This window comes from Tyto alba, unplaced genomic scaffold (assembly GCF_018691265.1).
Source record: "Tyto alba isolate M040663 unplaced genomic scaffold, T.alba_DEE_v4.0 Super-Scaffold_2, whole genome shotgun sequence".
Lineage (NCBI taxonomy): Eukaryota > Metazoa > Chordata > Aves > Strigiformes > Tytonidae > Tyto > Tyto alba.
In genome coordinates, this window is record NW_024881282.1 from 38383972 (window position 1) to 38410830 (window position 26859).

The 26859-nt window shown below is 37.1% G+C and overlaps 1 protein-coding gene across 15 annotated transcripts in view; it reads left to right on the forward strand.

Annotated features, from left to right (window-relative positions):
- ANKS1B (ankyrin repeat and sterile alpha motif domain containing 1B) overlaps positions 1 to 26859 on the forward strand; it is a 437905-nt gene that overhangs the window by 231191 nt on the left and 179855 nt on the right. For 14 of the 15 annotated variants that reach the window (XR_004409587.2, XM_033010256.2, XM_033010249.2 and 11 more), the window contains one exon: positions 11263 to 11369. Coding sequence is in view for 14 of the 15 variants with exons in the window: in XM_033010256.2 (XP_032866147.1) it covers positions 11263 to 11369 (107 nt within the window). In the remaining variant the exon portion in view is untranslated. Of the gene's footprint in view, positions 1 to 10568; positions 10586 to 11262; positions 11370 to 26859 lie in introns of those variants that run through there. The other variant, XM_033010255.1, reaches the window with a different exon arrangement.

Genomic DNA, 26859 nt, shown 5'->3' on the forward strand with positions numbered 1-26859 from the left:
ATCAAATTAAGTATATAAAAGTTATTATCATTTGAAAAGTTTGGATATACCTGCCTATGGCCTAGCCTTACAAAATTGCAATGACATAAACAAAACCAGTCAGAACTCAAAGTAAGTGGTCATGAAAGTTGCTTAAAAATAATATCACTCACATTACCTCCTGGATTCTATTGGTAGTAAATGGGTGTCTAACTCTTAAGTGGATTTGAAAACACTTCTGAGGATGATAATGTTAATGTTGCAGTCTATTCTTCCTGGTCAGTTCTCTCCTCTGTCAGACCTATCCCTGAAGTCACTGAGCTGTGCATACTGTATCTTTTTGCATCATGGGGTTGAATACTGCTGAGCTATGCCCATCTAGATAGGAGATAAAAGGATCAACAAAGGTAGATTGAAGACTTCAGAACTTGAAAAAAAATGGATTAAAACATTTTTCAAAGTTATTTCCTGTAGGACTGAGGTCTTGCCTGTTTCACCACTGAACCACAACAGTCCAGGGCAAGTACTAGTACTCCGTGTCATCTCCACAAGGACAGTTTGTCTGAATTTCACATAGTTAATGCCAGAGAGTTTGTTGGTGTGCCTAAAAAGTGACAAGCTAAAGGTGCCCTCATTCTATAATTATCTCGTAATCATCCTACTGTAATTCCAGAAGTTAAGAGATATTTATTTCAACTCATGATAAATGACAGGAAAAAAATGATTAGACTACTTGAGAGTTTTAGAATTCACTTGATCAGGTCCATCTTTTCCTTTGCAGATTAATCTGAACCTTGCAACTGTGTAATCATTTACACTCATGTAAGTTAATACTTAATTCAATTGATGTCACTAAATTCAACAGCATTTATTCCTTAAAGCAGAATTAAGTTCAATACCAGGTTATAAATGTATGCGGAACAGGAATTAGCATCTCAGTGGAGTTAAAAGTATCTGAGAAAAAAAAAAAGAGGCTTTCACAACCTGTGGCAAGGAAATACCTTAAAGAGAACAGAATATTCCTAACTTCTAAAATAGACTATGAAAACCATAAAGTGATTATTAAGGGCAAATCTCTAAAGCTTTCTTCAGTATCTTTGGTGGTCTTTTGTATGAGATGATATTACTCTTACAAGCATGCTAGGGGTAGTGATGCTGTGGCCAGTGAGACTATGAAGTTTATCTTTCAGAAATTACATGGAGATTTAAGTCTACTAAAACTGAATTAATAATGGTTTCTTGAAAGTTCAGTTGATTCACTCATGTTTCCTTCTTAATCTAGTAATCTTTAGTTTTAAATAGATATGAATCCTTGGAAGCTCACATTTCTAGTAATCACAAGAACATCATATGCTAGTTAAAAATCTTTGGCTTATTATAGAATTTACAGCACACAGAATTGTTTCTAGTTTTAGTTCCACCTACAGAAAATGAAGTAATTTAGAATATTAAACTAACTAAAGTGTATTCATTTGCTCTCTAACCCAGACTGTTAACCTGAGTTCATGATCATAACATGAGAATCAGTATTTTCTTGTTTCATTTGCTCTATGTTCAGGAAGGTATTACATTTGAATGCCTTCAAATTCATCAAAAATTATTTGCTATTTACTGCTTACCACCCCTACTTCATAACCCATGATACAAGGAAGTTCCCCAAACTGTTCTACTTTTATCCACCGATGCCTTTAGCTCTTTATTTTTGATTATTGCATTATTGCAGATCTGAGATGGCTGACGTTAAATTATTGATTGCCAATATGAATTTTCATTAAATGCTAATAATAGCATTTAGTGTAACTTTGTGAATTGTTGTGGTATCTATTTCTAAAGTATATTTATTATCTATGACTTCATGCACACATTTAGATAAATATCTTTTATGAACTCTGCAATTGACTGTTTTTCTATTTATGGGATGTGATGGACCATCTCAGTTACTTATTGCTACTTCTGTTTTATGGTAGGCTATTTGAAATATTTTATAGAATATAATTCCAAAGAATAAATTATCTTGTCGGTACACAAATCCCCCTATCTGCATGTGAATATGGCATTCATATAGAGACCAGCCTTTCTTCTCAAATTTATGCAAGCAAAAATCCATTTTCATTAAAGTTTTCAAACAGAAAATAGCAAAGAATGTAGCTCAATAGCTCTAGACCAGAATTTAAGAGTATACCTATAGATGTTGGTTTTGTTTATTAAACCAGTCCTAGTTTTGATCTTGCCTGTAGTATAGGAAATAATCATTAACATTTTACAAAACATTAGTGAAACCAGTCTGATGAGTACATTTTCAGCTAACCTGTACCTGCAGGACCACTTGAGCTCTTGCTGAGATCCATTAGCCTTGACAAAGAAATGATGGAAGGAATGATGCCTGGAGTACAATTTATTAAACTTGGCTGGAAACTTGCATTTCTATCATTCAAATTTCTAAAGCAAAAAGCCATGAATGACTAAGTACAATGCCATGAGAGGTGTTTGCACTGTCTGTAAGCATCAATACAGATTCCTGAAACAGGATCCTAGCCTCCATCTGTGGTTAGGGGAGGCCAGTTCAGGGTTCCTACTCCAGAGGTGGGAGAATGAGAGTCAAGCAGTCAGCATGAGGAAGCTCACAGACAGCATGAACAGGGTTTATATAACCTCATCCATATGCAAACCATCCAGTGAGTTGCCAGAGCTGTGCCAGCATGCCACCCACTCAAGTAACGTCTTTATTATTCATTGAAAGATGCCGCAGTTTTCTTTTGGTGTTGCGGAGCCTGTGTTAGCAGGGGATAAATAGTACAGAAGGTGGTTATAGAGTTTTTATGTAATAAATCAAGTTCCTATTGAGAACCTGACTTTTTGTCAGGGAGCAGAGAGGGCCGGTTGTGCCCTAATGGCGGTGAGCTGTGCCCTCACTCACAGTCTGCACCCAGTGGGCAGAGCCAGGTGCTGGTAACACGATCCACTGACCACCCCAGACAGGGCCCTGGGAGATGGCTCGGGTCCAGGGTCCGCTGAGGGACCCCAGCCAGGAGCAAAGGGAGATTGGGTCAGACCTAGGAATGGAACAAGGCTGTGACATGGATTCCTAGTCTCTGCAGGAGGCAGGGCTGAAGGCAAGGATGGAAAAAAGTCACTTTGTATGTCTGAGGGGTCCATCCATCCGGGAGACAGACTGCCTACAGTGTAGGTCCAGCATCCATCCAGTAGTTAGGACCAGAGGCAGGGCCAGACACTGTTGGGGCAGGGACTGATGGCCCCAGGCTGAGCTGAACTGGGGTCCTGGGCTGTGGACAGGGTGAGGGGGGCCTGGTGAGATGCTGGGTGTGGACAGCAAGGCCCATTTGTACCTTCAAAGCCCTGACACCTCTGGGTTTTAACATTATTATAATTTTATCTAATCATATTAGTGAAATGTAGGTAAGTTGTGTCTGATCTATATATTATTATTTTCTGAGACTTTGAGTGTTCTAGGAAAGAAATAGCTGAGGAGTACTTCATTTTTATTTTTTAGTAAAGAGCCTCAAGTTACCTTTGCTCCCATTTCAACATACTTTTTCCAGTACAGACTTAGAGTATCATCTTTACAATTAGCTGCTGGTTAACATTAAAGAGCTAATGCATGTAGCATATACTGTCCTCTTTCTAACCTATAAAAATGTTGAAGTTAAGTTAGGCTTACCTCAAATACCCAAGTCCAACCTGGTCTTAACTCTAGACAAATCTCAGGGAGTAATTTAATCTCAGATAATTAACTTAATTTTTAAATTAATATTTTTTTTTACCTGTTTTAAAAGACTTGAAAGGGAAAGTGGGAGAAAAAAGTAAGTAAAAGGAAAAAGGCAGATGTGAAACAAAACAACAAATTGTGGTAGCTACAGATGAAGGATGACAAAAGAGCAAATGTTCATAACTTACAAAGATCATAAGTAGAAGTACGATAAAGAAAGAATTTAGAAAAGGAATTATAAAATGAAGCCAGACAGAACAGGAAGGAGAGAAGGGAATTCACCTGATCAGGTGTTCAAACGAGTTCACTCTAAAATCAGGTTCATCAAGGACAAGGGAGCCTCTGAGCCCAACTAGGCTAAAGGGAACAGAAGATGAAATGCTACACTGTCTCAGGTTGAATCTGATTTGTAAAATAACCCCAGGAGAAATCCTTAACCTTCCATCATGTATACTTTCAAGATTCAGAATTTCAAAGATATGATAGTTTGCCGCAGTGTCAGTACAGTCATCTTATTTGCACAGCTCTTCACAGGACCATGCAGTAGCTGCCAAATCTATGCAATTATGGTTACCATTTATTTAACAGCTGTATTTAACTTCTTGAGATATCTCTGTGCAGTCAGTGTTCTTTCAAACCTTTTTTGAGCAGTTTCTTCAAATATTTCTCTGTTACCCAGTTCTGCTTGTTTGCTAGTCCAGTGTTGCTTAGCACAGGGTCATACAAAGATTTCCTCAAATTTGAAACTACGTAAATTTGGTTTTGTGGTGCCAGAAATTATAGCATAAAAGATTGGGCTTGCATAGTATTTTTAGCAAGACTATGTACTATACAGTTATATATATGTATATACTAGATTTTAACAGTAGTCTAAAATCTTTACTGAATTAAATAAAATATTTTGATTGGTCATGGTGTCATGTAAATTTTCAAGTTGTTCTTTTTTTCTTGCTAGATGAAAACAGTGAAAATGATTACTCATAGGTGGTGAGTGTAGTGTTACTATTATCCTGTAGAAGTTCCTGAGGCAAGCACAGAAATTGCTCTAAGAAACTTACTCCTTTTTTCAGAAAGTGTTATTAACTTTCATTGAAGCCAGAATAAGGATGTACACATTTACCCCTTGAATGTGAATATGATTCTTGAAAAAATGACAAGCAACTGAAAGCTTTTTATCCTACCACAGAATTTGTACTAGATAGAATAATTTCATAGTATAGTGGGGATCCACTGAGATTTGGATTCATATCACCTGCTCAACACTGCCTCCAGCAGTAGGAGCTCCTTCAGTGCTCATGAAGAGGGGAAAAAAGCAGCTGAACTCTAATTGCATCTTAACTATATCTTCTGAAGTGCAATAGAAGGTTACAGTAACCTATTACCCTTGTGGGTAGTATCCAAAATGCAGAGAAACTTTCCTCCATTTCCTATGGAACAGAGTTACAGAGGGAGGGTGAAGATGAATCCAGCTCTCCCCGCAACTCTCTTCCCCCAAGCATATTTCACCAGCCATCAAACTGGCAGAAAAGTCCATGAAGGACTATTAAGCATAAAGACAGTATTTCTCTTTCAGGAAGGCATTGAGCTGCAAACTGCTGCAAACTGGGAAAATGCTAGGAAAGGATCACTGCATGTCCGTTTTACTCCTATGCTCTTCTGTAGGCATCTCATAGTAGCCACTATGAATGAAACTGGTGAATGTCTGAAGCTAAATGAAACTGTTCTGTGATCCAGTGCAGTTGATCCTGTGGTCTCACAATGAAACATCCATCAGTTCTTAACTAATTCTTGCAACTCAGTGGGTTGTATCTTGTATTTCTGCTCTGTAGGCCAAGGTTATAAATCTGACTGAAGTTGTGGCTATTACAATGCCATATAACATAGTTCAGTTTTCCTGTTGTCTTTAGAAATAAATTATCCCCAGAATTTATTAATTTAAAATACAAAATCAGAATCTAGAAAGACTAACTGTATCTCAAGCAATCTTGCTGTATGGTGATATATGTTAGTATATACCATATATAAATATATATATATATATATATTGGTCAGCATCATAGTAATGACAGTCTTGAATAGAACAAGGTGCCCTGAGTCCTAGTCCAGTGACAGTGCTCTAGAAAACATCTTTTAATTTTCTAGTGAAATCTGTCCCTCATTCACTGAACAGGATAGGTTCTGAAGGAGGCTAAATCAAAGTTGCCAAAGCAATCAACTGAACATGAAAAATATCCTAACTTTGAAGTGTCTGTAATAAATATATGTTTCATGATGGAGTGGAGTACTTTGACTGAGCTGTTCCTGAGTAAATAATACATCAACAGTCAGAAACACAAACTCGTAGAAAGGCCAGTGAGGTTCACAAAGTACAGTTCACTGTTGACAAATCATCTGTCAAGTAAAATTAATTGTCTTTGCTGACTTTGTAGTTATAGTTCTTATAGATACAGTTTTTGTACTTACATAGTGGTAATGTAGAGTTATAATAAATATTGGTATAAAAATCAGAAAGGAACTTTGAGGATGATTTTCCTAGTCAATGAGGGTTGTTCCATTAGCTTGCATTAGCTGTGGTCTAAGAATTATTTTTGAGTGTTCTGAGCCACGCGTAAGCAATGGAATGTAACCTTTAGATTGTAGATACCAGATAGTGTTATTTAAATTCAAGCTGTTTCTATTGATTTTGTTTTGTTTCTGTATATGCCATGAAAAATGTCTCTAAAAGTACTTTCAGGAAAATATTCAGCATCACCAAAGATTGTCATCCAAAGTGGCATCATCATGCAAAGAACTAGGCTGCTGACAGAAATTAAAGATTTTATGTAAGGCATCCAGGTTTTTTAGAGTTTTATGAAATTGGAAATCTAAGCATTTTGAATAGCCTTAGAACATAAATAAAATGTGTAAGATAAAGCAGAACCTTGCATACAATTCTTGGAACCTACTATACTTCTCCTATAATAAACTTTCTTTAATTATATTGGTCTGATGGATGTTAGGCATAGTTTTTCTCATACAACATCCTGTTCCTAGCTATTCTTATCTCTTATCCAGGAATACATGTGGTTAGATTAGTTTATTCACTAGAACACCCAGTCACGCTAGCTCTGCTGTAGCACAAGTTCTGTCACAATATCAAGAGGTAACTTTTTTATCCGGCTGAAATCATAAATACAGAGAGGAAAATTATATACCATTTTGTGTTGGACAAGGCTGAAAGCTTTAATTAAAAAAAAAAAAAAAAAAAAAAAAGGTTTACAGTACTTTAGCATCAGTTTTTCCCTCCAGCTCTGCTAAACCAACTGCCAACTTAGTTAAAGATTCATCCTTTCATATTGTGGTATAGTCTCCACTCAGAAATTTCTTGGTCAGTAGCTACTACAATTCTCCAGGTTTTGATTCCTTAACACCAGAATTGTTTAGCAATGTTTGACGGGTATTGACCTACCTAAGAAAATGGTTTATAATAATCTATTAATGATGACATCTACAAATAATGATGATTATTGTAGAGCCCCTCCTCTACAAATAAACACTGCATTTCTTTCCTTTCCTCACTCGAAAAATAAAGAAAAAAAATATCAAGAAAGAAAAACCCATATTGTTAACAGCAGAGATAATAAAATAGAGGAGACCTTAAATTCTTTTACGTTTAGAGCAAATGTGCTTTACAACATGTTTAAAATCATGTGCTCTCTGATATCACAGATTCAGTCAATTCCAAACCCCACAACAAAGATATTCTGAGTCTCATTGGGAACGAGACGTCTTGTAGAAATTAGCGTATAGCATACCAGATGGCATCTTTCTTGCAGACATCACTTCACTGTGCTTCTTCAGTTGCCTTGGAGGAGAAAGAACCAAGTATTGCTATCCCTGTAAGAGACTTATGTGTCAGTTTTCCCATGCAGAAATAGGTACATCTTTTTTGATTGTGATATCACAGAAGGTTTATCATGGCATTTACGTTCTTTGAAATCATAGAAAAGCACAGTAGTGTGTAAACGTGTTGCAGATGAGACCATCTCATACAGTCTGCCTGGCATTTTTCAATACCAGAACCAGCTTCAGGCATAGAGAAGTAGGCACTGCCTGCAGCAGCACACTGGTGGGGCTGGCACTGAATCATAAACTAGCAAAATGAAGAGATAGCCTTCTAGTCTCAAAATAATAGCACCTGCTCCAGGTTCTGCTTGCACTGGCTCAGAAAAACAGTCCAAGCAGCTCTGCTAAGATAACTCTCCTGGGCTGGCAAAGAACAAGGAGATCTAAAGAGCTATGAGTTTCTATAAAGAAAGACTTGATCCTAATCCACACATTCCTGGCTCTGCCTACTACTACCTTTGGCGGAAGAAGGAGGGAAAAAAAAGTCTTGCAGATGATAGGATACTTTAGCAATGAGATGATAGTCAGCGATGAGGACAAGGCGGCAATCTGACTGTGTTTCTCCTTATTTTCTTTCCCCTTGCTGAGCAACCTTATGTTGTGTTGATGGGTTCAGACATGTAGCTATACTGGCAGAGGACAGAGTTGGAGGAGAGTGCGCAGTGGGACCGGCAGTGCTATAATCATCCAGTGCTGGGGCCATAGAGATAGTTAGACACAGTACCAACAGCTTCATGAGGAAATGTGTCTGGGGAGCCACTCAAAAACTGAATTTTGCCTACACTGTTGCTAGGCATTGAGCCAAGCACTTCTCATCACTGGCAGCATAACTTCCATGCTGTTTATAGTAAGGTAAGGAAGAAGCAGTTTTACCATGAAACTGGTATATTGATTATTGCTATGCCTTACTGTGGGCAGAACATTTGTGTTGGTGGGGGACACAAGATGCAGATACATTTGTGTCTATGCATGTATGGGAAACACAGGAAACAGTAATTCCTAATCCTTTCAAAGAGTGGGATTATGCTTCACTAGGTCTCCTTTCAATATCAATTTTTCTGCTGGGAGAAAGGGGAAGACAAAGTCAGGAATCTTTTTCAAATAAATTAATGATTTCTTTCTCAGTCAACTAACAAAAAATCAGCAAGGATTTAATTCTCATATTATTTAAGATAATTTTGTTCTCAATTTGTTATCTGAAGAGTTTGCCCAGCTTTTCAAATTTGCTTGCCCAAAGGGAGTCCGCTACGTTGCAACTTAACATAGCCTACCCTTCTCCTTACAGTATTGCTACTGACTGGGCACAATCCTAAAGGGATTATGCTCCACCTGTGTACAAAGATATTGATTCACAGTAGAAAAAACTGCAAAATCGGAAAGATTTACACATGGGTGTGAACAAATGCATTTGTATCTCCATGAGACCTAGACTCCTATCAATTTGGTATTTCTATGAGAAATTTTCTAATTTCTCTGAGAAAAAAAGAATTGCCTATTAAAAAAAGAATTGTCTATTAATCTGCTTGAAGTACATTTAGCTATTTGTGCACACTGTACTCTTACCAAAAATAAATGCTCTATATTTCATATATTCACATGCCATTGTTATTAAATACTTGAGACAACTCCTAAAAGTTTCTTTAGCAATTACAGATTTACCAGCACCTGATAAGTCTTCAATACTTTTTCGAGAGGCCTAATGAACTTTCATACTTCATGTAGGAATATATCAAATCAACAAGAAGACCTGGAGTAATGTAAGATCCCATAACAGACCTGTTTTAGGCAGCTTTCCAACATCATCAAAGATCTTCTATGGCTCAACTAAAACTACTCTAAAAAAACATTATGGACTTCAGTTCCACAAATCCAATCAGCAATATCAGAGTGAAAGATCATCCGGTTTTAGTCCAAGGACTAGTCAGGCTGGAGTCGAAACTATTATAATATTGTTAATTTTAAATAGCTAAGTTTAGAATCTGTTCTGTGACTGCTCAGGGAGCCTCTGCATGTCACTTGCAGAAACTGTGTATTATAAAATGTCGGTAGGTTTGGATTTCTATAAAACAGTTTTCTTCCATAGTATCATCAATCCCAAATGATGCCCTTGACAGACATCTGTAATTTCCTTGTTCCTGGAATTAAATTCCTCCTTAGAGATGGTCATTGTTTGAGATTCACAGTGGACAAGAAAAACAAAGAGAAGTAATTAATGTGTTCAATAAATGAAGTTCCACTGGACATGATTCTTTTTAGAATTGTACCCTGAGTATACCCATTTTCTGCCTTTTTTGCTAAGTCCTTTGATGCTGTTACAAAAAGCAAAACTTTAGTAAACATTCCTCTCAGAACAAAGATGCAGAATATTTACATCTTGAGAAAAACTGTCTCAAAAATGGAAGATTGATGGGAAATACATCGTGGGGTATTTGGTTTGTTGTGCAGAAAATGAACTTTGCTTTCATTTTAAATTCATCATCTTTTATTAAATCTTTTCCAGTTATAGTTGATAATATATACATCCTCTCGAGAAATCATGCAAATCTTGTATGCTGCCTGCTATCATTCACATTTTTTGTAAGAAAAGGATGTAAGATTTTATTTTGTAAAATTATTCTTTTAATTATTCGTTTGAAATGGTGACCTTTTCAAGTTGAATTATTATATGTTGGCATAAAGGTTTTCTTCTGTCTTACAATATTTTACGGTTGAAGAAATCATGCAGATAATCTAATTACTTTGACTAAAATTGTTGTGCCGTTTATGTCTTCTGCTGTACTATTGGAGAGAAACTGTGAAATGTAGTCTTTATGGATTCATTAAAGGGTTTTACTATTATAAAAGCAGAGATGCAGACCACTAGCTCTCTTGCATTAAAAGGGGAAAGGGGAAGGCATAGTAAACCATGTCATAGGCTGTGGTTTATGTATTGCATTTCTTAATGTCTTGTGAAATGTAAAAATCTACAACAACCAGAAATGTAAAGCATAACTGGTATGAAGATTCTATTCAGATTTAAGTGCTCTAGGTTGCTTTTGAATCTTGCTATTTTCTGCATTTGTTTTGACTGCTCTCATCATTCAAGATTGACGCTTGGATGGGTGTGTAGGAGGAAGCAGCAGCAGCAGGCTTACAGCTTGCAGACAAAAAAAAAAATCTGCCTTATCTGATGGCTATTATTGAAAATGCGAGGTGTAGCCTAGGCTGGGTAATGAAGGGGAGCGAGCGAGGGGGAGCAAGAAGCATGGAGCTGCATACTGATGAGTGTAGGAGTACTTGATAAAAAGAATTCTTGCTGCTGGCAGTGCATTGCTCATTGTGGAGTATTCCAACAATCACATATAACGGAGAACAGCTTAGCTGACAGCTTGATATGCTTTTTTTTTTTTTTTTTTTCTACTGTATGACGTACTGGTCTGTAGTAAAGATTAATAACTAAGAAATGTAGAGCTAGGATCAGATCTTACGCTATATACTGCCCTGTAAACTATGTTTTACTTCTGACTTTTCTGCTTGCTGAAAACATTAATCTGTCAAGCTGGCGGGCTCCTTTGATACCAACTTTCCCAGGAACACGATGTGGCAATGCCACCTCTCAGCCCAGGACTACCGCTATTATCCAGTGGATGGTTATTCGTTGCTTAAACGCCTCCCTCTTCACCCTCCTACAGGACCCCGATGCCCTGTCCAGACAGTGGGACAATGGTTGGAAAATATTGGGCTACCTCAGTATGAAAACCACTTGCTGGCTAATGGATTTGACAATGTGCAATTTATGGTAAGAAATCTTCTGTGCATAGCTGTGTATATACACTGTAGCTGCCTTTTTTGTCTGTCTCTTATGTGCTCATAAAAACCTTAGAGCTATTCTGCATTGCACTAAGAAGATCTGTTCAGTGATTCACTTTTCTATGTCTAGCTAAATTAATATATAAACTGTCCTTGTATAAACTTCCAAACCATACACGTTACAAAATATTCTAGCCAGAAATATGATAAAAGAAAAACCGAATATTAAGGTTCTTTCTCCCCTTCATCGATCTTCAGATTAAAAAAGAAAGATGCTCAGTTCTTTTAATCCATTGCAGGATTTTCACAGTATGTAAAAATCTGTAAACACCTCTATCTACAATACATCACATTATTACTTTTATAACATTAACATCATTGTAATAATAATTAAATGACATGCAATGCCATTCTTGCACTGAGAGGTATTTTATTAACAGAAAATTATTTAATGAAGTGTGCTCTCTATGCAAGTGATTCTGGATGTCTTGGTTAAATGTTTTTGCATCTTAGATAATCAGGCTGTAGGATTCACTTGTTGAAACTTATGCCCTGTGTGGAAAAGTAATGCATTCTTTTTAATAGTTCCATTTTCAAGTTTTAATTCTAGGCATTTAACAGGAACATATGAATGAAATAAAATTCTGTGTACTTGAGGATTTACAGTATTACCATGTGGTGTAAAGTAACAGAGACCTGTCATGCACAAACTTTCCACTGAAATGTATGTTGACAGTAAAGAGAGAAGCTTACTTGTGAGGTTGTTATACAATCACTTTTGCACCTGCTTCAGTATTCCCATTACTTGAACCTCTTGCAAAAATCCTGACTACATTTCTTACAAAGTATTAGAGCTTAAAATATTATAAATCACCCCTTTCTAAAGATATTTTTAGTAATCATGTATGTCTTAGAACAGTTCTAACTTTTCATAACTTACACCTAGCATATAAGAAACAGAAGTGAAACAGCATTAATATTATGACTATAAAATCATGACGAGTTGTGCTTCTCCTGTTTCTTTTGCCAACATCATTATATGCCTTTGGATTACTGATTGGAAAATTAAGACACAGATCTCTGCCATTTCCACATTATAATAGTGTAGAGGTTTCTTCCTGTTTTTACATGGCTGCCATGTGATTTTTTGCTTATATCAGTAAAAATCATTAGAATCTTTAACTATCTTGAAAACAAAGCTGCAAGGGTGTGCTGTCAGCTAAGCTATGTAAAAAAGATTCCAAACTGCATTTCAAGCTACAGTTTCCCAAAATGTAGCTACATATTCTTATATATGTTGTGGTGTTAGTTACATAAATAGATGATTGTGCAGTCTTAAAGAGATTACAGAAGAGAATTGTTCACAAGAGGCTGTAGGTGGCATAACAAATTCAGAGGGGTACACCTACCACAGGTAAATGATGAGCACCAGAGGAGCCAAAGAAACTGCCTTGGAAGGCTTTCCAGCCATCCCCTGGCTGTGGAGGTGCCTGAATCATGTTTTGGGGGAATTTATAAGACTTTAATTTCCTGTGGCTCTTATTAGTATACTTATGTAAACGTACAAATTATATATGAGATTCTGTTATTCAAACTTTTCAGGTATCAGGCAGATTAAGTTATGCTTGCATAATTGTCTGCTAGCTAATGTTTTCCGGTCATTTTAATTTAAGTCTCTTCTAAAGTGGCTTGTTTTTAAATATATATTGCAGGTAAAATACATAATTTCTCTTAATATTAGTTGCGGTAGCATGCATATGTGAATGGCAGATTAGACTCTTAAATCCAGTGATTAAGCAAAAAGCTGGAAAGTTGCCTAGTAATAAAAAATGTTTAATTTCAGTAATTTAATAATTCCTAAATTAGATTTCACACTGTTCATCATATTGGTACATACTTCAGTTTTTGTTTGTACCAGAAATTGAATAGTTCATATATTTTATTAGAAATAAAAATGATCAGAAAACACAAATTTCTTTTTATATTATTCTTCTGAATATGTCAGCATTATGTAAGGAAAGCCTCTCCTGAAAATTTAAATGAGTGTTTTTAAAAATATTTTCCATTTTAGACAAAATGTTAAAGAGAAAATTGAACTTGGAAAGTATAGAGGAAAATGAGAGAAGTAAGACCTGATATGCTAAGAGAAAAAATCAGATAATTCCAAACTTGAGTATGTTGTAGTCTTCCTTAATGTGAGAGAACTGCTTTACCTTTATTAAAGTGGTTTACATATTAAGCTATATTTTACAATCTTATTAATTTTTTCAGATAGGTTAGCTACTTTACGTTGAAGAACTCTAATACTTCAATGCAGTAAAAATCAGTTAGACATTTTTTTTCTTCATTCTGTACCATATTACTGCTTTTGTTTTTCTGGAAGCACATTCTGACCTGCATTTATTCATTCTGTTGCCTAAGCAACAACCATCACACTCCTATTAAGTATGATTTAGTAGTACAGGTCTTACTAGATGTTCAGAACAGGAGAGGGAATATCACTATGGTATAATTAATGTCCATGGAATAACATACATCTGAGAACAAATAGGTCCTATTTATACTACTCTCAACAGCAGAATTCTATTAATTAAATTAGCATTCTAATAAAAAGGTGATTTTCAGATAAAAAGATTTCATGGTTAATCATTCATTAGATCATAGAAATTAACTCTTGTGTTTAGTCCCCCTTGGGCATTAGGAAAGCTATTCACTGGACTGTGTTTAGAATTAGGAATATTTGTTTATGTTACCTGAAGTGTGTGGACTTTTTAGTAAGAAACAGCCTGTTTCCTATTAACTTTACAGGATAAATATTTTTCCATAATTCATCAATATATATGTTTTAAAAATATGTTGAAACATAGGATTAAAAGATGAGCTGTGTTTTCATTAACTACTTTAGTTCTACTTAGAGCGTATTTGCGCACACAGCAAGTGCAGTTTCTACCTACTATTAGTGTTGTGAAGGAATGACACTTGCATAATATTTAGCAGGCCCAAGGCAGATTGAGTCCCAAGACTTGGTTCATGTGTGCCTGTAGGAGTAGAATCATACTTGAATATGTGTATATATATATGCAATCATTATTAACCTTGATAAATTGTTGTGTAATAGGCTGCAGTGTCCTTCAGATGTAAAAATTTATAGTGACTTTGTGCAGAGATACTCTATATTTGAAGATGCAGATGATACTGCAGTTTCATAACGCGAAGGCTATTTTGCAGTTAAACTAATTCTAAAGCCCAAGAAAACAATTAGATCAGTCATAAATTGCAGTATATAAACAACATATAAACAATAAGGAAACCTAATGAATCAGTGAACATCTTTTTGATGCATAGATCTTATGGATATCCCTGGGACGAGCTATAATCTTTCTGCAGACTTGCAGGCCTACATAACTTAGTATGCTGAGAAAAAAAGTTAAATTGTAGAGAAACAGATGAAAATAGACAAATGTGCGAGGTCACTAGATCCTTGCATGCAGCTTTCTACAACTCTGGAGCTTCATCAAAGACTCCACTCTGGATTCACAGAGATAAAAGCAGTTCAATCAAATCACTGCCCAGTGGGAACTAGTTCTGATTAAGGACTGCATATGACTATCTATTTATAGGTTGTTCTAATCATTTAAGATATTCTGAAATTTTATCACTTGCTTAATATTGCAATTTGATGAAGATAATATCTCTTTAAGAAATTTAAAAAACACTGTATAAGAGAAACAAGAACTAGGCAACCAAAATGAATTAACAGAAAAATATGAAGCATTTTATTGTATTTTTTGACATTGCAAAATATTGTTCACTAGTAACAGTTAATAACCTGAATTGGCATTAAACACTAGACTTTCATTGCTGCTGCAAACTTACAGACATGCACCTCTACCCCTTCAAGTACTTAAATGGCTTGCATTGCCTGAGAATCTAAGTATTGCCTAAGTGTTTTTTAAATTGTCTCTTTTTCACTGTTGGGAAACTGAGGCATAGAGTGACTGCAGGGTGGAATTTAAAACTGCTTATGCATTTGAGATAAGAAGCACTTTTTTTTTTTCCTTAAAATATGTACTAACATAATGTTTAACAGATCAATTCAGTTGCTTAAACATAGGTATCTAGTACCAACTGAGATGCTGTTGGGAATACAGGAGATCCAGGCAGGGCTGACAGATATTAATGAGGACCAGAGACAGCCCGACCCTTCATAATTAGCAGCTAGGGTCCAGGTGGGATAATACTGAGTGTCTCAGATGACTCTAGAGTCCTGATGCTTATGCAGCTGAAGTGAATCTTAAATGTCATACGTCACACAGAGCTTGTGACATATCTGGGAACCGAATATAGATGTCTTGAGTTTCCACCTAGTATCTTAGTTGCATAAGCATTTCTTCTCCTTCTAATAATTTTCTGTATTTGTGTTCATCCTGTGAACTTACCCGCACAAGTATTCACCTGGTTTCAGAGTGCTAGGCATGGACTACCTTCTCAATTCCCCTTAGCTGCCTGTTTGAGATTTAGTTTGGGTTAAGTTTTGACTTTTTTTTTTCTCCCTTTCTCTCTCTCTTTCTTTTCTTTCATTTTTTACTATGTCTGGAGGTTTATTAGTCAGCTGAAGTTCATCTGGAGACTCCTCTCTCAGGTGTCATTCCTGGGATTTGCTGTCCTGCAATACCCAGTAATTCTTCTTGCCTTTAATCTCTCTGGAGGATCTTAAACTCTGTATCAGGTATAAAGGACAGAAGCAATTTTATTTCTATAGAGTGAAATGCACCCGAAAGAAATTTTCTGTGTGCATTGCCTCTAAGTCCTGCATTTGTAGAGACCACCACAGCATTTATCAAAAAAATACCTGGTGCAGAGATTGATGATTTGGGCATTAGATGAAAGCTTGAAAGAGTGAGTCAGTCTGTCAACACCTTTCTTAAATTAGCCATGCTGCAGATGATGAAAAAGAGGCCAATGTTTGACAAGAGTTCTAGTCTGTAGTGACTTTAGTGACTTTCAGAAGCCAACTCCTAATGTGCTTAAGAGAGCAAATCAACCTTTGCAACATCCAGGCTCTGAACTCTCCAGGCCCATAAAGGGTACTGCAGAGACTCATCAGGGCACTCATGCATCATCTGAAGCATAAGATTTAGAGAGTATTGTCTGTGTGTAGTTTACCCAGAAATGAAGAACTGTTTAAGGCAGCCTTAAAACTGGCAGTCAGTGACATGCAGGAAGCCACATTTTTAGCAGAGTAGAAGGAATATCAGTCCCACTGATGCTGGAATACGCTGTGGTTTAAGATGTTCTGTACATCTAGTGAAATCTTAGAATATATGCCTGGAGCCATGAAATTCAATCCCTTCATTTGAATCTCACTTGCAAACCCCTGGAGTTGTTTTTAGTTTCATGGCAGATCTACAAAACTTAGCACTAAAACTCTGGAGCTGCTCTCATTGCCAGTGTGGCCCTGGTTTCTTCCCTGAGCAGAGTGTGTCTTTGTCACTCTGCTCTCTCCTGAGTCTTCCTTTCCACCTTGGCAACCTTTTGTGACTGTGGCTCCCAAGGTAGGCCAACTCCTCCCTTATTCCAACCTGTGAGCCAAACATAGAGTGGGGCAGAGTTAAAGTTCAAATACAGACATCTACATATGTACCAGTCAGTAGATGTTTAGGATTCAAGTCAGTTACCCACGTATTGGAATCACTTGAGATGTCTGAGACATCTGTGTAGGCCTGGAATATATGATACAGAATCTATGGAAAACACATACCTGTGTGGAGCTTCAGTTGGATTCCAGGCAATGTACATTTGCAGCACCTCAAATGACTCTAAATTCATATCTGTGGGCAACTAGGTGAAGCACCTAATCAGCCATTAAAGCCAGTGGAGCATAGAACGCAATTTAGCTGACTGGCTGACTAACTATCAGGGTACTTATTTTAGGATAAACCAAAGTAGGTTCATCTAGTCAGCTGAATCACTGTCTAGGCTGTATTGATTTTTTTACTAGGTCTCCTTAAGCTATCATGTAGACACAAACATTTCGATGGCTCAGTTTGGGCTAGAATCCATCCAGGGTTCACCGAAAAGGAAACACGAAGTATATTCAAGTTTTTTCTCATCCTTCAGAACATCCATCCCTGAGGCTTCAAGATCTTCTTTTTCATCCTAGAAGGGATTCATACTATAAAACCTGCAAATTAGAACTCAGGTGGGTGCCAGACATGAAGATTGTGCCTATTGTCCTGCAACAGTAGCAGGTCTAACAAATAATCCCATTCCACAAGCCCCAGTTAATGCTTTTGTCATGGTCTTCCTCAAGCTGATTGAGAGACAGAAGGGCTTATTAAGGTACTCCTCAATATCACATGTGTAAAATATAGCTTGCACTGTCTTTCTGTCTTGAGGTCTCTGAACATTCTTCATCATACTGTGTGAGTGCATGCAGATCTGGAGAGGCAGTGCTCATTCCCCAGTGGAAAGGGATTTTAGAGGAATCTGCTTCATGTTTATATACCCACATATGTAGTGTGTATGTGTGAAAAATACAGGCACTGCAGGCTAGCAACTGATCCTGCACTTGACAAAGGACTATGAACATTTTGGCAGTAATGATTGCTCAACAGAGGAAAGAAAAACAAGACAGAATTTTTGTGTATTTCACTTGAACAACTGATTCATAAGGAACCTTTCTCCAAATAGACTGTTGACTTCATTAAGACATCCTGGGTATGGTGGATTCCTTGATAGTCAGAGGGAGCATGTTTTCATATAAACCTGTCTCAACAGTTGTATCTTTAAGGTATAATCAGGATGGGTCCATCTGCCCATCTGCTAGGTTCTGCTAAATTAACCTTTAGCTGAAGGTTTCTGTGGTTGTTCTGGAATATTTGGCCATCTCTATTTAGATGTTGCTGCACACAAGGTTGTACATACAAGACACACAGGCAGGACTTCAGGCTGTACACTGGGTAGACAATTCAGATGGCAGTATATGCAGTGGAATGTCTTTCCACTCACCTCTGCCTTTCAGGTTAGTGATATCCAATGTATATGTGCCTCTTTGGGAAGCTCACTCTACAGCAGTCTGAGAGAAAATAGCTTGTCCAATGTACATATCAATGTATTTGGCTCATTCTTACCCTCACTAAGACCAGAGGGCCAAATCCAGACCAAATGGTGAAAGCCATTGCATGTACAGTCACCACTAAAAGTGAAACTGTTTCATGGTACATATCTGTGAAAAAAGTACTGGAGAACCGGAATTAGTCCCATCTGTTCTAGCAATGTTAAATGTTAATGTTAAATGTTGTGCTAGGGCTAAAAGCCTGCCTAGTGCAGAGACTGCCTAGTACAAACACTGATGAACTATATCCAGAGACTACCTATGTGAAGAATTGTCTGTTGGCCCTAAATACAAGTTTATGAGAAACTAGTAACAAATATTTCATCTAAAAGTTAGGTCAGTAAATCAGATGAAGATTCTAATAATCAGAATAAAGCATGACATTTTAATCACTCATAAAATAAGAGATTTAATGCCAATACAGTGTTCTTGCTATGTATTTATTTAAGGCCAAAACCTTCCAGATGATTTTGTTGCCAAAAGGAACAATGCTAAACCTTCAAGAGTTATAAATGTTTGTGTATAGAATGATGTGTATAATGCTATTCTTCATAACTAATGAAAGATATGAAAGATATGGAAAGCATGTCAATATGTAAAGATCATTAAAAGTAACAGAAAGTTTAAAAGTTAAGAGAGGTGGAAAGTCTAACAGGTTTTACTATTCAGATTGAAATACTGAAGATTCACAGGACAATCAGTTTATAATTGTATCTGCTTTGTAGGTAAACAATGGAAAGCTTTGCAATGGAAGGCAATGATAGACTTAAAACCAGTGGCCTGTATGTAACAGAAAGTTACAGCTTATTCTTGGTTGTTTCATGTGGAAATACTTCTTAATAATTTTTTTTAAAAAATCGAATAAAAGGAATTTTAGCAGGAACACAGTACACAGTTGTGTACGTTACTGTTTTAGAACAATGTCCAACAAGAAGCAATTAAATGGAATCTGGACCAGTAGGTAAATTAATCTCAAAGAATGACAGACTTCCCTGACTAAGTTAAAGATATTTGAATGACAGAGCAGTACAGAGGACCTTGATTACAGATAATTACATTGTGGGATTCTGAAATAGTTATCAGGTAAAGATTAATGGGTACTAACAGATAACTGGAAATAAACATAAGATTCTTGGACTTGTTATCTTTTATGAAGACAGACTGGATGATGTAAGAAAAGCTCAGGTAGTTATATGAACAACTATTAACACAGATAAAAGGTAGAAACAATCTAAAATAAAGATATAACACATCATTAAAGAATAGATAAATAACCAACATACAAAAGGAAAAAAAAAAGGAGAAAAAAAATAAATTTCATTAACTATGTGAATAGAATACATTCAGAAAAGGTTTTATCAATATGCTGTAGTTAAAAGGAATATTAAGAAAGTTATGACCACTGCTAGAAGTCAGATAAAACTCATTTTAGTTTTAGCATAAAGAACAAAGTACAAGAATTAGTGAAATAGAGTGTTAATGAAGACCACTGAGATATTAGAGAGAAAGGGAGAGAGATTTAACAGCTTTTTTACTGTTTCAGGTATACTGTCTCCAAACAGCTCCCCTTTTAATCACATAGAAATGCCACTTCTTGAAGTAAATTAAGATGGAGTTTATAAAGAAGTAACAGTTACCTGCTATGCTGCATTAGAATAAAAAATTGCGCAATGCTGAGTTGTTTTTTAGCCTGATTCATTTTTAAATATAGTATGAATATTATAGTTCTGTTAGCTTCTCTGAACTCCCTAGGTATCCCTCTTGTTGCCAGGAAAGAATTATAAATTGACAATGCAAATTATTTTATTTAATTTTCCATCTCTTTCAGAATTTAGAAATGTGTCTATTCTGTCCATGAACTTTTTATTTCCTGACGTTCTGATTTTTTAAGTACTTGTTTTATTGCCTGTAGAAATAGTAGATCTTCACTTTCTGCCTAGAAAAATAACTTTTTGCATCAAGAGTGGAATATAATGCCAAAGAACTCAGATGCAGACAAATATTTGGTTCCCTATAATATCAGGCTTTTTGTCAGCAAATTCTGCTGTCTCTGTTTGTATGGTTTAACTCTGCTATGTATATAATAGCATCTTGCTTCATATATGTATTTGTTTAAAATGGATGTTGATTTCCTTCCTTCTTTAAGAATAAGAAATGTATAATCAGGGGAAAGGAGAATAAAGAAAACAGTTACTAGAACTTGCAGAAGAAGCCTGGTCCATGGAGAATCATAGGACAATATATCTAAGGGTCTTTCCTGAGGTCAGCCGTTGATTTGGATTATGAGTTTGGGGAAGATGTTTCTCTATTCCCTTAATGATCTGGCTAGGAAATTGCATAATATTGCTGGCCCACATATATGAAATCAGGAGAGGATCCTGGGATTGAAATACCTGTCTGTTAAGAGCTATCTTGTGGCCAATTATCTGCTTGTGTCTGTCCTTTGGTAGTACAGATTTCTAAGTACCTGTAGTTGCAAAGCAGAGTTTCTCAGGAGGGAGTCAGAGGTAACCAGATTGCCTGAGGAATCTCACTGAGTATCTCCAGTTAAGTTCTGAATAAATTCAGTGGCAATGATTGGACTCAAGCTAAAAATAGTGCAGAAAAACAAAACAAGTATTTAATATTTAATATTTTTAAGCCTCAAACAAAATGAATCAGGAATACTTTCTGTGTATAATCTAGCTATATGTAATTTAGCATTACTTGAATCTTCAAGTCATGCATTTTATTACTTCTGTAAGCCAAACTCATGGCAGAAATTGTTTCTTAGCATTCCTCCTGTCTCTCCTGAAGCTACCTGGGTACCACTGTTCCTTTCTCTTTATTTCTGAGATTCTCTGTGTCTCTCTCTCTCCCCCAAAATCCATTTGAGTTTCTGGTCTCTCCCCCTGCCTCACCATCCCTGCAGGATGGACTCCTCTTGTGTTCCCCATGTCCTCCTTTTCTCCATTTCCTCTTTCCTCAGTAGAAATTACTGTGTGTCTTTTTTGTCTCCAAATCGAAGGAAGGAAGGAAGGAAGGAAAGATAGGAAGAAGAGTAAGAAGGGGGGTGGGGGAATAAAAGAAAAGAAGGAGGGGAATGGGGAATATCTGCTTCATGTCTAAATTCTTTTACTGACTTTTTAAATTTTAAATTCTTTTTACTGACATTTTAGGGCATTCTGAACAAAAGCAGAGGGACGTTTAACTGGATGGTTTTCACAGAAATGTTCTTGTCAGTCTTTGGGAGACAGCTCTGCCCCAACAGAGCTGGTGTCAAGTGAGAGCTAGTTTGCTTGGCTGGGCTTAAGCTGACTCCTTGCAGAAAGCTGGCCGTGTCCTCTGTCATGCTTTGTAGCACCATATTATTCAGATTTTTCCATTTCCCAAGGTGTCTCAGGCTTCTGATTTACCTGTCACAATTGTGACAAGCATTTCTGATAGAACAGTTGCACTGAAAACCCTTTGATACACATGTGCAAGGGAAGGAGCAGTATTTGGATTTGGTGAAGTGTGAATACTCACAGCTAAAACTGAATTTGACTGTAGTTATCCTTTGAATACATATGTAGATAGATACCAAGCACTCATTGAGATGGAAGAAAACAATTCCTGCATTTAGACACTGAGAACTAATGGATTTTTTTTTTTTTTTAATTCTGACCCTAGTTAGTCCTACTTCAATTTTTTATCTGTATAATGGGTATAAAAATTCCACCTTGCCTTGAAGGAGTCTTATAAAATAAATTAATTCCTGGTTTGGCGTTGTCTAATATTATTTCAATGAGTGTCTAAAAAAAGTCTGAAGAAAGCGAGTCATTCTTACTGGTGAGGTCTTCAATGGAAAACTATATATAAGACATGGACCCACACAGAGAATGATAAAGGCTCAAAAAAAAAAAAGAAATATCAACTCTTTTGTAAGTACCATCCATCCCCCTGCACTGAATTCATGGATTATTCAGAAATGTAATTATGCTATGTGTATGATGCCATGTAGAATATATATCCTGGGGTGAAGGGCCGTTAGTCAGTGTTGAACAGTCTTCATTCTGGTGTTTTGTAGCTTTGTGACTTTGCAACATTCCTTTAACATGTAGTGGGGACCAGCAGCTCTTATTTTGTCTGATTTATTCATTCCAGTAAATTATCCTTTTAAGAAGATGTACAGAAATCTATAAATTATATCAAGTGATGTTACAGTCTCCCATAATCTTATGTCACTAGATCAGGAGCATAAAGTTTTATTATCTGAGTTGTTGGTAGCACTAGTCTGTTTTGGACCTGATATTAGAGGCAGAAGGGACCAGTGAGGCTCACGAGTGTTCACTGGGACCATTAGGAGCATTTTTTTATCACAAAGAAAAGTGAAATTAGAAAAAGCTTTCTCACAAAGAAATCTGCAAAGCATCAGTAAAAGAACTGCTTGAATTTGGACAGGGGGGAAGCCCCAAAGACTCCCTAAGTGTTAGTTGTTGAACACAGTATCCTTTTATAGGAAAGAAATTGGTGGAAACACTCATCACAGTAGCGTCAGGAAGAAGGGTGCCAGATGAGGTGGACTGACTTGCATGAAGGTTTCCTTATGACTGAGGGAAATGAAGTGTCAGAGTGTCAGATTACTGGACTCTGACAGTAGATATATCAACATGTGTGCTTGGAAAATGATCTGTGTAGCAACACTGAAGAATCTCTCATTAATGTTTTAGGACTAAATCAGTCTACGTGCAGGTAGTACTACCCTAAGAATACGTCAAGCTGTCCTTTCATTAGTTTTGAACATGTTAATTCAGATTTTTAAGAAAATGCAGTATGTCTGTGGGAAGAATAATCAGCCCCTCAGATAAAGAACAGAAGTTTACCTTTATATAGAAGATTCTTGAAACCAAATACTATTTACTAGGCAGGAATAACATTTCAAAGGGCTATATCAAGATGCTAGGACTATTTGTATGAGATCTGTATGTGACTTCAAGTTTCATAGCTAGTCCTTGATTTGGCTGTAGACAAGTTACATAGTTCAATTTCTGATAACCGACTTCTTCAAATGCATGGATGTTTTTCTTATATTTACTGTTAATAAAAGATTATGTCTGCCATTATATGTGAAAGTGATTTATGGATTGGTATAAAAATGTCATGTTGTGTGAGTATTTGTAACTTCTAACTACTCAGTTATGGGTAGTTAGAAGTTGCACAGGGAGAAGAAATAGAAATGAAGGGAGGAAGGGAACAGAAAAGAGACAATTTACTATCTGGCTCACACAGCCGGAAATCTGATTTTGCATTTGTTTGTTTATGTATTTAATGTGTTTGTTTATTTTTGCATTTCAGAATTATAAATGTTATTGTTCAATGGCAAGATACTTAAAAATTGTGGGCAAACTATTTTGATGCCTGTAGTAACTAATATTTTCTAGGAGATCCAGTCAATAGCTACACAGGGGTTTTTTATAGGTTCTGGATGACAGTTGCTGCATTACTGGTGACATAGCTAAACCATGCTACATGAAATGCTACTGTTTAATATTAAAAATATGCTGTCATGGGTTGACAAAGAAATACTAAGAAATGCAGTGATCAGTGAATCACTCCAGAGTGCACTTTTTATATATCGGTGGCTACCCAGTTCTTTTCCAAGATGGAACCTTTAATTTTTAAAGTTAGCATGAATGGAATGTCTTTCTCTCATTCTGTGGACTCATTCTCTGGTTATACCTTGTTCAAGTGTTTTAGGGATCAGTAAAGGACAGAAAATGAATATCCCCTTTACACATAGAAGGGATGCCATCCACAGGGGCCTTGACATGTTTGAGAAGTGGGCCCATGTGAATCTCACGCAGTTCAACAAGGCTAAGTGTAAGGTCCTGCACCTGGGTCGGGGCAATCCTCAATATCAGCACAGTCTGGGGGAGGAATTGATTAAGAGCAGCCGTGCAGAGAAAGACTTGGGGATACTGATAGTTGAAAAATTGGATATGAGCTGGCAATGTGCACTCACAGCCCAGAAGGCCAACTGTGCCCTGAGCTGCATCAAAAGGAGCATGGCGAGCTGGTCAAGGGAGGTGATTCTCTCCTCTACCCTGCTCTCATGAGACCCCACCTGGAGCACTGTGTTCAGCTCTGGGGCCCCCAACATAAGAAAGACATGGACCTGTTAGAGCATGTCGAGAGGAGGCCACAAAAATGATCAGAGGGTTGAGGCACCTCTCCTAGGAGGAAAGGCTGAGAGATTTGAGGTTGTTCAACCTGGAGAAGGCCGCAAGGAGACTTTATTGCAGCCTTCTAATATATAAAGGGGGCTTACAGGAAAGATGGGAAGAGGCTTTTTACCAAGGCCTGTAGTGACAGGACAAGGGACAATGGTTTTGAACTGAAAGAGGGTAGAGTAAGATTGGACATATGGAAAAATATTTTTTACCATGAGGGTGGTTTGATACCGGTTGCCCAGTGATGTTGTGGGTGACCCATGCCTGAAAATATTCAAGATCAGATTGGATGGGGTTTTGAGCAACATGAAAAATGTCCCTGCATGTGACAGGGGTGTTGAACTAGATGATCTTTGATGATCCTTTCTGACCGAAACTATTATGTGAATCTGATTCTGTGATTCTAAGCATCCTGTCTTCCATGTACTCTACAAGTTTGGGCCTGTCATCATAAGACAGTTTTGCAGGGACTTATCTGATTTTGATTCTTGTGGAATATATCATCCCAAAGTTCATTTCTAAGAAGGCTAGTCCAGGGCTTCTGCCACCTCTGCAACACATACAAAGAAATAAACTTTTCAGTGCAGGGATGATTTGCTGCAATCTAGAAAAGCAATGGTAAATCAGCTTCCTCCAAATGCTAAAGAGCAGCTGAGCCTTATGTATCTGTTGAAATCTATGGTGAATTTGTATTTAGCAAAATCAGGTCTTCTGCCTGCTATATATCCAGCACGCAGTCTCTAGTGTAGCTAAATGCCCATATGCTTAACTTTAAATTAGTCCAAAGATGAAAGTGAAAAACATTACAGAAGGCACATTATTTATATATTTTTCTTTTCTGGGCAGTTTGGGCCACTAGCAGAGATGCTGAGCCAATGAGTTAGAGAGACCTTTCACCTCACTTAGTATGGTCATACTGATGGTTTTTGAGAATTACAGCCTCAATTCAGTTTCTCTAGCATGTTTCTGAGGAGCAGTGTCTGTTTGGTGCTGAACATAGGCTTCAGGGTGCAAACCAGTGATCCTTGGAGTCGCTACGTGTGAAGCAAAATGCACCCTAATACGATGCTGTAGTCCACATGTGACATGTGGGATGACCAGTGGAATGATAATTGATTGTCCTGTATGAGAATAGGGAAAAGCATCTCTCAAATCGTTACTGGAGAACAATAGCACCGTGTAGTGACATAAAGCGCATGGGATCACATCGCAGTGATCTGCTGGTTGCCGTGGTGACGGGAGTGGGCCTGCAAAGCCAGCCGCCCGGCTGCTGAATTGGAAGGGATAAGAAAAACACAGCCCACTTCCCATGTGAAATGAATTACAAGAACAAGCAAAAGAAGAAAAGAAAATTGTCAACCCTTAATCAAATGTTCTCTTATTTTTAGAAAGGGTTTGAAGAAAATGGAGGCCATCTCTGCTTACCTCTTGGGCTTCAGGGACCTGGCTAGTAATATCTCTGTATATACCATGGAAATAAATCACAATGGTTTATATAAGAAAAATCACATGTAACAGAAATCTCATCTGTGTGCAGTGGGAGATGACAATACCTTATTCAATCCTGCTATTCATTGTGCCTGCCTTAGCAAACAAAATCTGTAGGAATATGTTAAAATTGGTCTCAACATAACGACTGTATTTAGCAGGCAAGCCTGACTGCATATTTTCCCTGCACCCTTTTCATTTTCACCTAGAGAAAGTTAACTTTATTCCAGTTCCTTCTTAGTTTACAAGCTCTCTTTACCTTCTACCCTTGCTTCACCACTAAAGATCAAAAGCAGCATGAAGGAACATGCAATGCATTTAACTACAGCAAATCAGTGACACATAGAAAACACCATTCATTTTCCAGTATTTCTCATTTTTGGGAGCTGCTTCATATTTTATTGTATTTAGTAATAGTAAAGAAAACAGCAAGTTCAGTTAACCTGATGGCCTCTAATTACTAGCAGCTAGGTCCTGAAAATGGTTTCGGCACCTGAAAGTTAGTCAGTGCCTTTGTTTTGCAGCATGCAGAGTGGACTCCAAACAGCCAGGGAAGGCCTCCAAGATCATACTAAAAATGTAGCTAGCTTCAGCAATGGTGAGCATTGCCATGCTTAACTCTACAGTTCCTGCCACTGGGACCAGGATCCCTACAAGTGAGATAAACAAGACCCTGCATAACT